Source organism: Otolemur garnettii, unplaced genomic scaffold, assembly GCF_000181295.1.
Source record: "Otolemur garnettii isolate 467f Iridium unplaced genomic scaffold, OtoGar3 scaffold00003, whole genome shotgun sequence".
Taxonomy (NCBI): Eukaryota; Metazoa; Chordata; class Mammalia; order Primates; family Galagidae; genus Otolemur; species Otolemur garnettii.
In genome coordinates, this window is record NW_003852398.1 from 41,751,532 (window position 1) to 41,762,847 (window position 11,316).

An 11,316-nucleotide genomic window follows, 5' to 3' on the forward strand; every position below is an offset into this window, starting at 1 on the left:
GGTGGCTGCCCACACCGATGAGTGGGTGTGGCCCTGCCAGTCGGGGCTCCTTGGCAAGGGAGATGGCCTGGTGGTGGGTGTGCGTGCAGAGGTCAGCTGAGCCCCACCAATACAGGGTGTCCTCTGGGAGCAGCTATTTTTAGGTCCTAGGCTTTCATGTGGCCAAATGATGTGGAGTTTACAAAGCATCAGTAATGCGTTTCAGATGGTAACTCAGCAGGCAAGGAGGCAGGGCCCACTGCTGCCAGAGCCAGGCCAGAGTTAGTCAGAGTCCCTCTGCCTGGACTCCCCTCACTTATGCCTCCCTTCCCAACCCCTTCTTGCCTGATAGGGAGGCTGGCCCTAGAGCAGTCCTTGCAATGAGCTGCCCAGCGAATTCCAGCTGAGGCCCATCCAACCCGCAGGCTTCTCCAGCCAACACTTATGTGAACCTCAAAAATCCTCCCTGACCAGGGATTCCCACCCCATTTTAGAGGAAGAAACTGAGCCCTGGAGAGGTTAACAAACTGGCACAAGGTCAGATGGGGGCGGGGAGAGGGCAGAACCATCACAGCCCCCTGCCCTCAGGGAAAGGGGATGATCTACCACCACTGGCACCCAGACCGTCTCAGACATGGAACAAAAGTAAACCCCCAAAGTCCACACCCATAGTTCTCTGGGGCCATGTCCCGCCCATCCATGCCTGGGGTGTCTGCCACATAAATGTCATTTGGAAGCAGGCAGTGTGGGACCCAGACAGTTCTGCCCTTGGAGAGAGAACTGATTTTAAAAGGAAGTGGGGGTAGGAGGAAGCTTATTTGGCAGAGTGTCTGCTTCCTCTGATCTCCAGGGAGTTCTGGCTCTGGAGTGAATGCTCTGGGCTCTAAAGCAGAGTCTGTTGGCACAACCTAGGCAGGCAGTCTGCATGGGTGGGGCTGCAAGGGCAGACTCCTCACAGGAGGGGTCCAGACTCAAGCCCATCCCAGTTCCACCCCAGGTTATAACCCCTATCCAGCAAGGGATGGATTCCCTCTGTGGGGTTAAGCCAAGAGGAGCCTCACATGCCAGCAAGAGGGAGGCAGGGGCAAACCCTCTGATAAAGACAAACCCATCCTGGCCGCAGACTGCTTGCATGGGGCTCCTATAGGCCACACCTTTTTAGGGGAGGATGCTGGTTTCCCCAGGTCCAAACCTCAAGCATGATAGGTCTGTGAGAAGAGGCAGTAAACTGATGGAAGAAGCTAACCATGTCCTGGATTCTCAAATAACCCGAGACAATACTGATCTCTCATTGGCCAGATTAACAATGGGCCTTTTGGACCTGAGCAAGCCACTGACTTCTGGGGTGCAGTTCCCCTCAATCATCAGGTAGCCAAGATCTTGGACTTAAGAGCCTGGAGAGAGCATGCAGAGTCAGATGAAATGACAGGAAAATGGGAATTTTCCCCTCTGAGCCACGCATGCCTTACATTTGTTAGCACGCTGGAGTCTCTCGGCCCAGAGCCTAACCCTCCCTTGGCCCTCCTTGCTTTCCTCCAGTTACCCCTCCTAATGCCCACACTGGTCCAGCTGCAGGCTCTGCCTGCCTTGGCCCGCCATGTCCAACTCCACATCCAGGAGGATTCTGCCCTGCCCTTCTATGCTGCCAGCAGGCTGCATGTGCCCACCTGCCTCTCCCAGGCTACAGAACCAACACTGCCCAGGCATAGGCTAGGCCCTCAGTGCCAGCCCTTGTCCAGTCCTGCTTCATGCCCCTAACAGACTGAGCTTCTGTACTCCTTTCCAGTGACCAAGAACATACCAATTTCTGCCCTTCTGGTCTGTTGTTCCAGCCCCCCACAGCATTCTGTGCAGAGTCACCAGTGCAGGTTCCTCTCAGAAAGCCACCCCAGTGACCCCCACTGGCCTTTCTCCATCCTCTGTGGGCCATATCCAACTCAAGCAGAACCGCAGAGCTGACTCAGAGGCCCCCTAACAAGAGTCTGTCTGTTTTGCCACAACTAAGCTCTGGAAGGGCACAGGGAGCCTGCTACTCCATGCTGAGCCAGTCCAGGTATATAGGAAGGGCTCAGTCAACACCAGTAGGAGTTTGGACTCAAGACTCTAGCAGGCACTGTGCTATGGGCTAGCTGAGGGCCCAAAGACTGTGGTGAGCCAGATAGCACTGTCCCAGGGAAGTGTGGCAAGGGGTCTAATCCAGCCTCAGCTTCGGAAGCACTCAGACTTCTAGAACAGAGGCCTTTACACAGGATTGACAACCCTTCTAATAATAGCTTCCACTCAGGAAGGACCAGGACCTACTCCGTGTCAGTTCTTCACATACAGTCTCCTTCCATTCCACAGTAACCCAGGAGGTAGAAGCCCTCATTATCCTCATTTTTGGATGAGGAAACTATGGCCCAGAGGGGCTAAGTAATATACCCAGAGCCACCCAGTCAAGGAGTAGCAGATACAGAGGGTGGCTCTTTCAGACTTTTTTTTTTGCAGTTTTTGGCTGGGGCTGGGTTTGCACCTGCCACCTCCAGCATATGGGACCGGCGCCCTACTCCTTTGAGCCACAGGTGTCACCCAAGCTCTTTCATGTTTTCTCTCCTTCCACTCTTCTAAGGGGCCTCCTTGAGGAGGGTTGTTCCTCAAGGATCCAGGCACTGTACCATTGTGGGTGGGGTACCCCTGTGACCTGATAAAACATCTGTTTCCTCCAACAGAACCTTGTTTGTAAACAACAGCAGGAAGCATTGGCCACAAGGTATGAGGGGGTGTGACTATATGGCTTTGGGACCGCAGAAGCCTGAGGAAAGGAACTGCAGCTCTGCCCAGAGGCTCTGGGCACACCTTGACCTAGCTTGACCCCAGCAGTCATGTGACTTTAAGCCAGCACCCCTGGACCCATCTTTACAGCTTGGCTAAACCTCCCTTCTGGTAGGGGCAGGGGCAGGGACATGATTTCAGGAGACCCAGAGAGGGGCCACTCTCATCGCCACTCACACACGAGTCTCAGGGCAACTGGGAGGTGGGCAGAGTTAGTACAAATATCCCCATTTACTGGCTCTGGAAACTGGCCTGACAGAACCCTAATAGAGCTGGGAAAAGAACCCAAGGTCCTAGCAACCAATCCAGGGCTCTTGATTAGCCACCAGGCCTTGGGAATGCCCATCTACCTCTGGAGTGAGCTCACCCTGCTATGGAGTGGACATACTGCCCTAAAACTGCAGCCATCTCTCCCTGCTCCCAGGGACAGGAAACCTGGCTCTGCCCAGGGTCTGCAGAATAGACCTCCTTCGTGATTTCCTGGCCCTGAAAGGCATCCATGAGGTAGAAGCCACCCTCAAAATCCCACATTGGGAGTAGCAGAGGAAGGGTTGCAGATTTTCCAAGCACCATAGCCAATACTACCCAGACTTTTTTTTTTTTTTACATAGAGCCTCAAGCTATCCCCCTGGGTAGAGTGCCATGGCATCACAGCTCACAGCAACCTCCAACTCCTGGGCTCAAGCGAGTCTCCTGCCTCCACCTCCCAAGTAGCTGGGACCACAGGCGCCCGCCACAACACCTGGCCATTTTTTTCTTTTTTTGGTTGCAGCCATCATTGTTGTTTGGCGGGCCCGGGCTGGGGATTTGAACCCGCCACCTTAGGTGCATGTGGCTGGCGCCTTAGCTGCTTGAGCCACAGGCACCGAGCCACTACCCAGACTTTTGAGGAAAGAAAAGCAGTTCGAAATAATTTAAAGTCCCATTGCTCGCCACGCCCCTATTAAATGAAGAGCAACAAAACAAAACTCCATGTTGGCTGTGCTTAAGCACTTCAAGGACTAGGGAACAGTCAGTCACAGACTTAGAACCTATGTGAAATGGGGGCAACTAGGAAGCAAAATGCCTTGATTCTTCCTACCTCTTGACCCCATAATTCTCTTTGAATATTATACTCCAAGAAAATAATTAAAATGGAAACTAAGGAGTGATTTGTAGAGAACATCATTCCCACCTATAAAGAAGGCAACCTGTGAGCAAACCAGAAGCCACATGAAAGATGCCACAAATAAAGACTCTGTACATGGGATTGTCTGGAGGCCTGTAGACATTCACCGCACACCAGGGGAGGCATCATAGCAAGACATGAGGAGGTATATGTGAGAAAAGGCTTGAGAATGGTTCCTAGGCTAATGACCAGGAGGGTCTTTTCCTTACAGAACAGCTTAAGTTGCTAACATCTCCTGTAAAGAAAGGGTTTCTATATAGCTAAAGGGGAGTCTCTTTCAGATACGACCTTGGGGTGGTAGGAGAGCATTCTCAGGATAGTTTAGTGGCTAAGGTCCCTAGCCTGGTCCTAAGGATAGCACTTACCCTACCAAGAACTTCTGAATGAGGCAAAACAGCAAGCAGGGGCCACTACACAAGTCCCCAGGTCCAGAGTTTGGAACCCCTAGTCTCCTCTGGCTCAAAGTCTATGTGGAGTGTACTACTGAGACACTAATGGGCCCAGGGGAGCCAGGACAGCAAAGGAGAAGGGTTTAGTCATTGTTAAACACTTGTCCCCAGCCCAGCCATGCTGGCATCTCCCTGGCACTGATGCTGGTCTTCACTCCAACTCTGGGAGGAGGGCTTACCACTCCTACCATGCAGATGAGGAAACTAAAACTCAGAGATACTTTAACAGATGTGCTCTCTTTGGTCTAAGTACGGTGGGTACCTCGCAAAACAGTGCCAACTGCCTTGACCTAAAGAGCTGCCAGCCTGGGCAAGGCAGCTGAGGCCAAGAGGATGAAGGAGGGCCCCCCTGAGATGGTCTGAGGTGGCACCCTGAGGATGTGACATTGAATTAAGCCCCAACTGAGGAATGAGTAGGTGGCAACTCTGTGAAGAGGTGGGGATGAGAATTCCCATCTGAGGGACAAGTGCCTAAGTCCTGAGGTGTCAGAGAACTTGCTGGTTGTAAGACCGCCCCTCTCTGCACCAGGGCAATGAAGTGGCTACTGTTAGAGGAAGAGGATGATATAGCTGGTAGTGGCCAGCCACCAGATACTCATGCGGTGGTGAGTGGTTTGGGCTTTACTCCAAAAGCAATGAGACGCCACTGCAAGGTTTAATCAGGTGAGAGATGTGCTCTGATTTGTTTTTGCTTGTTTTGAGACAGGGTCTTACTCTGTTGCCCAGGCTGGAATACAGTGTCATCATCATAGCTCACTGCTGCCTCAAACTCCTGGGTTCAAGTGATCCTCCTGCCTCAGCCTCCTGAGTAGCTGGGATTACAGGTGCCCACCAGTCCCTCCTGGGTCTTCATGCAGTCTTCAGAATGCTGCTCAGGGAACCCTTCCTCACAGCCCAGATAGGCCTGCTCTGCTCAGGATGCCTTCTGTGACAGCACTTCTCTGGTCAGTGCCTGGTTCTAGTCTTTTTATCTGTCTTCTCTGTGCAACTGGGCACTCCTAGAGGCAGAGCCTGGGGCCTGACTCCTTTCTAGTAGGTCTTACTCCAACAAGGGTTGGTGCTCAATCATCACTAACCCTTCCCAGCAAGGTTCAGTTCACTCTCTGTGGGGGCTGTGGAGGGCTGGGTGGGTGCTCCTGCATATGCTCACCTCTGCAAACTCCCTACACAGGCTGGCCATGCGTCTGCAGCACTTCCTTCCTCTGCTCATCTTGCTCATACCTTCATCTCATGCTCCCCCAGGGCTCATTCACACAGCCCTCACCTGGACCTCAACCTGTGGACTAAGGCCAGGTGAGCCTGATGGCCAGGAGCCCAAGCACGAAACTACTGCCTCACATAGGCTGCCCAGTGGTGTGCGGCATGCCCAGGTACCACGACAACTGTAGAGATCAGAGAGAGGGAAACTCGGCCCCGCAGACCTGCAACAGCCAAAAGCCTCCGCTTTTTAATTTAAATTGACATGTAATTCACATATTATAAAATACACTAAAGTATACAGTGCAGTGGCTTCTAATATATTCATAAGGTTGTACAACTGCTACCACTACCTAAATTCCAGAACATATCCATCACCCCCAAAGGAAACCCCATGCCCCTCTTCACTCAGGCTCTGACAAGCACTAACCTACTTTCAATCTGTATGTATTTGTCTGTTCTGGATATTTCATCAAAATGGCAAAGGTTCAGCATCCACCAAGGCCACAGACTCTAAATGCAGCCCATGGAAGGGGCCTCAGGACATGATGTCTCATATAACCAGACTGATAGTCTTATACACCCAAGAGCCTAATTTTGTCTAAGGGATGAAGCTTTACTCATCCCAGAATCCCCCCTAGATCCAACCAAGGACCAGCTCACTACACCCCTCTCTACCCGAACTTGTCCAAAGTCTCAAAGCAGAAAACAAAAAACAACAATAAATAATGGTCACTCATCTAGGGCAGTAACTGGCTGCATTAGATGCCTGATAAACGCTGGTCATAGAATAAACTTTGACCTAATTTCCCCTTCCTCAAACAAAACTTACAGAAGCCAAATACCAAAAAGAAACAATCGTTTTTGCAGAAAAATTTCTATCCCAAGGCAGTTGACTATGAATTGATCATTTATCTCATCGGTCCTTACCAGGTTTGAGTCTCCCTGTTTTGAGGTCTTCCAATGGGGCAACCACACAGGCATCCCACCTCATGTGAGAAGTCACAAGTGTGAGATTCCCTTCTAGAGATGTCCAGTGACTGACCTTGGGCATCTCAGCACAATTGCTGACCCTTTGGATGTCCTAAGACAGGGCTGGGAAGCATGCTGTCCTATAAAATATAGGCTTGGGAAAGGGACTAGCATTAGAAAACTTCGAGGGGCAGCGCCTGTGGCTCAAAGGAGTAGGGCGCTAGCCCCGTATGCTGGAGGTGGCAGGTTCAAAACCCAGCCCCAGCCAAAAACTGCAAAAAAAAAAAAAGAGTAGAAAACTTACAAAGGCAGTTTCTCCTCAGGGCCCTTGCAAGGAGCTCCCAGTCCTTAATAAAAGGCTCTGTTGGATTTTTTTTTTTTTTTAAGAGATGGGGTCTAGCTCTTGTTCAGGCTGTTCTCAAACTCCTGAACTCAAGCCATCCTCCCACCTCGGCCTCTCAGAGTGCTCTGACAGGTGTGGGCCACCTGTACTTGGCCAAGAATCTAGACACATGACCCTTGAATTAGATAATAAATGTGCTACCAAAACATAGGGTCAGTTCACTTTGTTTTGTAAAAAACTAACCATATCTACCAAGGGCGATAAAGTGAGACTCTGTCTCAAAAAAAAAAAAAAAAAAATTAAAAAAACCACTAACCATATCTTTTTTTTTGACACATAGTCTTACTTTGTTGCCCCAGGCTAGAGTGTTACAGTGTCATGGCTCACAGCAACCTCAAATTCTTGGCTCAAGGGATCGGCTTGTTTCAGCCTCCCAAGTAGCTATGACTACAGGCTCCTGCCACAATGCCCAGCTAATTTTTCTATTTTTACTAGAGACATGGCCCTGCTCTTGCTCAGGCTGGTCTCGAACTCCTGAGGTCAAGCAATCCACCCACTTTGGCCTCCTAAATGTTAGGATTATAGGCTTGAGCGACGGCACCAGGCTCCCAACCAAATTTTGAATGTCCACACAACCCTTGGAATAATGCAAGCAACTACTGCCACTTGTTATGTGTTTGTAACTATCAGGTATGCTTAACAGAGGCTCCTTTACAGCTACATATATCTTCCTCACCCAGTGTCACTCCAACTTAGGCTCCTGCCTCTCTGTTCTTGTCTCCAGCCCCACACAGCAACTGAGGCCAGGGCATAGAAAGTCAGTGGCAAAGCCTGTCCTCTTCCTGTGTTCCCAGAAGCCACACAGGGGAAACTGCAGCTGTGATCCTGCAAGGGTAGCAAGGGAACGTACACTTATAGGAGAGGATGTAATACGCAGAAATGCATGTGCTGGGCTGGGCACAGTGGCTCACACAATTGCAACACTTTGTAAGGCTGACGTGGGAGGACTGCTTAAGGGTAGGTGTTTGAGACCAGCCTAGGCAACACAGTGAGACCCTATCTCTGTCAAAAATTAAAAAAAGAAATAGCCAGGCATGATGGTATGTGCCTATCATCCCAGGTACTCAGGAGGTAGAGAGCGAAAGACCTCTTGAGCCTAGGAGTTTGAGGCTGCAATGAGCTATAATCATGTCACTATATTCTATCCTGGGCAACAGAGTAAAACTCTGTCTCTAACAAAAACGAAATGCATCTGCTATAGCCTGAGAAAGACCCAAAGTTGAAAACTAAATGATCTGGGCCAGGTGCTAGTGGTGTGTCTTTCTCCAACCATTCTGACTGTTAGAGTCCACCATTTGCCTCCTCTTGACTAATGTTCCACCAAATGGTCCCATTACCCGCACCGTTACAGAAGAACAAGGCCCTCCCTGCTCTGGGCACTTTCCCATCATTTGCCCACACCATGAGATGAACCCTGTCTGAAATGATGCCTTTTCTCTGTGCTGCTGTAGAGTTCTGGCAGGCTGGAGCACCAAGCTGTGAGCCTAGACATTTTGTCTAAGCATAGTTACCCCAGCCCCTATCCAATGGGTAAGTTGCTTGGATAGGGTGATGGTGAGTTACTCCAAACTGGTCCCAAATCTAAGGGTATTTACACCTTGTAGGGGATCCAAAAAGCATCTCTGTCAAGCATCTCCTTGTGCAGAGCAGAGTTCTATGAGGAAAGTTGCCACATCAGGTGGCAGGGTCAGGCTCAGACTTCAAAGGAAATGATCCATTTCATATACCAAGCCACCCTAGAGCAGAAATCAGATGGACCATTTAGCCAACATGCTTATTTCAGAGATGAGGAAATGGAAGTCCAAAGGCAAGGAGTTCATTTTTAGAGCCAGCCATCTACTAGGTTTTCCATCCCAGGTTTCTGGAGAGAAGCCTGCATGTCTTCTCCCCTCCCACCAGCTTCAGCATGAAGCAGGTATCAGAACCCCGTTCTCACTTGTGAACAGCCTGGCAGTCATTCTCTCCACCCTCTGGGTGATCCCAAGATCACCCAACTAGCCTAACAAGCCTCCAGCCTCCTGGCCCCAAACTGTATTGGGCTTACATTAGCACCCAATCCTGCCCACCAGAGTCCTCCAAACCTTCCACTATACCCTCACCCTTATTCGGCCCAACTGAGAACAATCTGAAACATTAATATGAAATTTTTAAAGTGAAGCCATACCTCTCCAGAGCACTTCTTCACACTCTAGGTCTGCACCAATAGGCAAAAAAGCATATTTTGTAAGGATTGTGAAAATCTTTTCTAAAGATTTAATTCATAAATGTATTAAACTGACCCCTTCTTGACATCACTGATTTGTAACACCTCTGCCAATTCCTTTTAAGGTGTTTGAGATCAAGAATCCACTTTGCACACATGGTTTTCAGGATCCTTCTCTGGCAAGGGTGTGCTCATGCCAATGGAGACAGCCAAGGAGAGCATGTTTTTCTGCACAAGTAGATCTAAATAGCTTAGCTTTTCTGCCCATTCCTCCAAGTTAGAGGCTCAGTGTGGGGAGAAAGCTAACTGCAAAGCTCTGAGCTCAGGTCACACTGAACACACCACCCTCAGGAGTCAGGGTGGTCTCAGCTCAAACAGTTCTCTGAGAAGACCCCACTCCCAACATCACCCAGCACCAGGGCAGGGCCTGCACCTGCTTGTGAGCCAGCTGGGAAGACAAACACCAAAAGCCGGAGGGGTGCTCAAGGGAGGACCCTCTTCCCTTCCTCCAAGTTCTCCTTTTGGTTCAGATCCTACTGGGTGTGTATGGGAAAAAAGACCAGCAGAGACTTCTCATCTATCGAATTTGTTTTAGGCAAAAGTCTCTTCTTCTCATGCCTCACCTAACTGCTTTAAGAGGTAGCAGGCACAGGGGGGCAATGGCTGCATGGGCCACTTACCAGCGGGGGCTGCGGCTGAGGGTGCTGCCCTGCTCCCGAGGGGGGTGGGTAGTGCATGAGCAGATTGAAGGCAGAATAGACGGTCTCTTTGTACATGCCGCTGGCGCACTCAGGGGCCTTCAGGCCTGGAAAAACCACAGCTGGGTCAGACACACCAGCCCCGGCCGCAGCCCAGGCTGAAGGCTGTCCGCTCTTGAAAGAGAAAAATGAGAATTGCCGAGGGGTACCCCTTCAAGCTCCTGACTTGTGAAGGAACGGGCTGGGAGTGTTCGCAGTGCCAAGTTTGGGGGAAGGAGTCCAAGCCTCCCCTAGGCGGCCCCTACTTGACCCTCCACCCTGCCCTTCAGCCAAGGAAACTTGGCCAACTCTTTCTCTTCAAGACAGGGGATTAGTCAGTCACCTGGGCAGGAGGGGAGGCGGAGATGGCGGGGGTCTGTTTACTCCTATAAAGGTCAGGGCACCGGAAGTGACACGAGCCTAGCAGCACTCGAGAAACCCGCCCCCCCAGGCCCCCACCCCCCCGGGTTCTACCGCCTCCCTGAACTGCATTGGGCGGAGGCACCCCTCGGCTCCCCGCCGCCCGCTCTCTCCCACCGAAGCAGGGGCCTTAGCGCGCGGAAACTCACCGTCCTCCGAGGACTCTGGAAGTTTATCTGGGAAAAGTCTCTGCGAAGTGTGCTCCCGCCCGAGAGCCTGGAGGGAGAACCAGAGGGGCCGTGAGGGGCAGTGGGAAAGGTGGGGGCTCGGGGACAGGAGGGCTCTGTGGGCTGGAGACCCCGAAGGCCGCGGGCGCCGGGGGCGGGTCAGCACGAGCCGGCGCCAGGGACTGCGGAGCTCGGCGACCGCGGGGGAGGAGCGGCGCGGGCCGGCCGGCGCTCACCTCGGCCCCGACCTCCGCCTCTCCGCGGGGCCCGGCGGCGGGCCCCGGGATCCCCGCGCCGCCCGCCGCGCCCTCAGATTCGTTTACGAGCGACGACTTGAGCTCGGCCAGGTCGCGCTCGGGGCCCGCGGCACTGTCGCGGCTCTTGTCGTCCTGCTCCTCGCCCTCATCCTGGAAAGCCAGCAGCTCGTCAGGCGCGCCGAGGTCGTCGCTGCCGCCGGTGCCCCCCCCTTCAGAGTCCAGCTGCGGCATGGTGCGCTCCGCCGCCGGAGCTCTAGGCGCCGGGAGTGCGGGGCGCGAAGCCGGCCGGGGTGTGGGGGGGCGGCGAGCTCGGAGTGCAGACCTCCGAGCCCGGAGCGCGGGCTGATTCCGCCTGGGCGGGCTGCAGGCGCGGGGCGAGGGCGCGGGCCTGAGAGGCTCCGGGAGCTGGCGGGTCCGAACATCAAAGGCGCCGCCGGCGGAGTGCCGGGGGCGGGGCTGGCCAGTGGGCGGGACCAAACAATTCTGGGTCCCCGCCCCTCCTCGTCCCAGGAGCGGCCGGGACGCGCCCACTAGGCATAGCCTTAAAGGGCTA

General features: G+C 52.6%; 1 protein-coding gene across 2 annotated transcripts in view; it reads right to left on the reverse strand.

Annotated features, from left to right (window-relative positions):
* The window catches only part of TCF7 (transcription factor 7), a 34,417-nt gene extending 23,374 nt beyond the window's left edge, over nt 1-11,043 (reverse strand). For both annotated transcript variants that reach the window (XM_023516277.1, XM_023516275.1), the window contains exons 1-3: nt 10,743-11,043; nt 10,489-10,555; nt 9,863-9,987 (exon numbers count right to left, since the gene is read on the reverse strand). In XM_023516277.1, the coding sequence (XP_023372045.1) occupies nt 9,863-9,987; nt 10,489-10,555; nt 10,743-10,994 (444 nt within the window). In that variant the 5' untranslated portion in view covers nt 10,995-11,043. The remainder of the gene's footprint in view (nt 1-9,862; nt 9,988-10,488; nt 10,556-10,742) is intronic.
* Between the last annotated feature and the right edge of the window lie 273 nt (nt 11,044-11,316).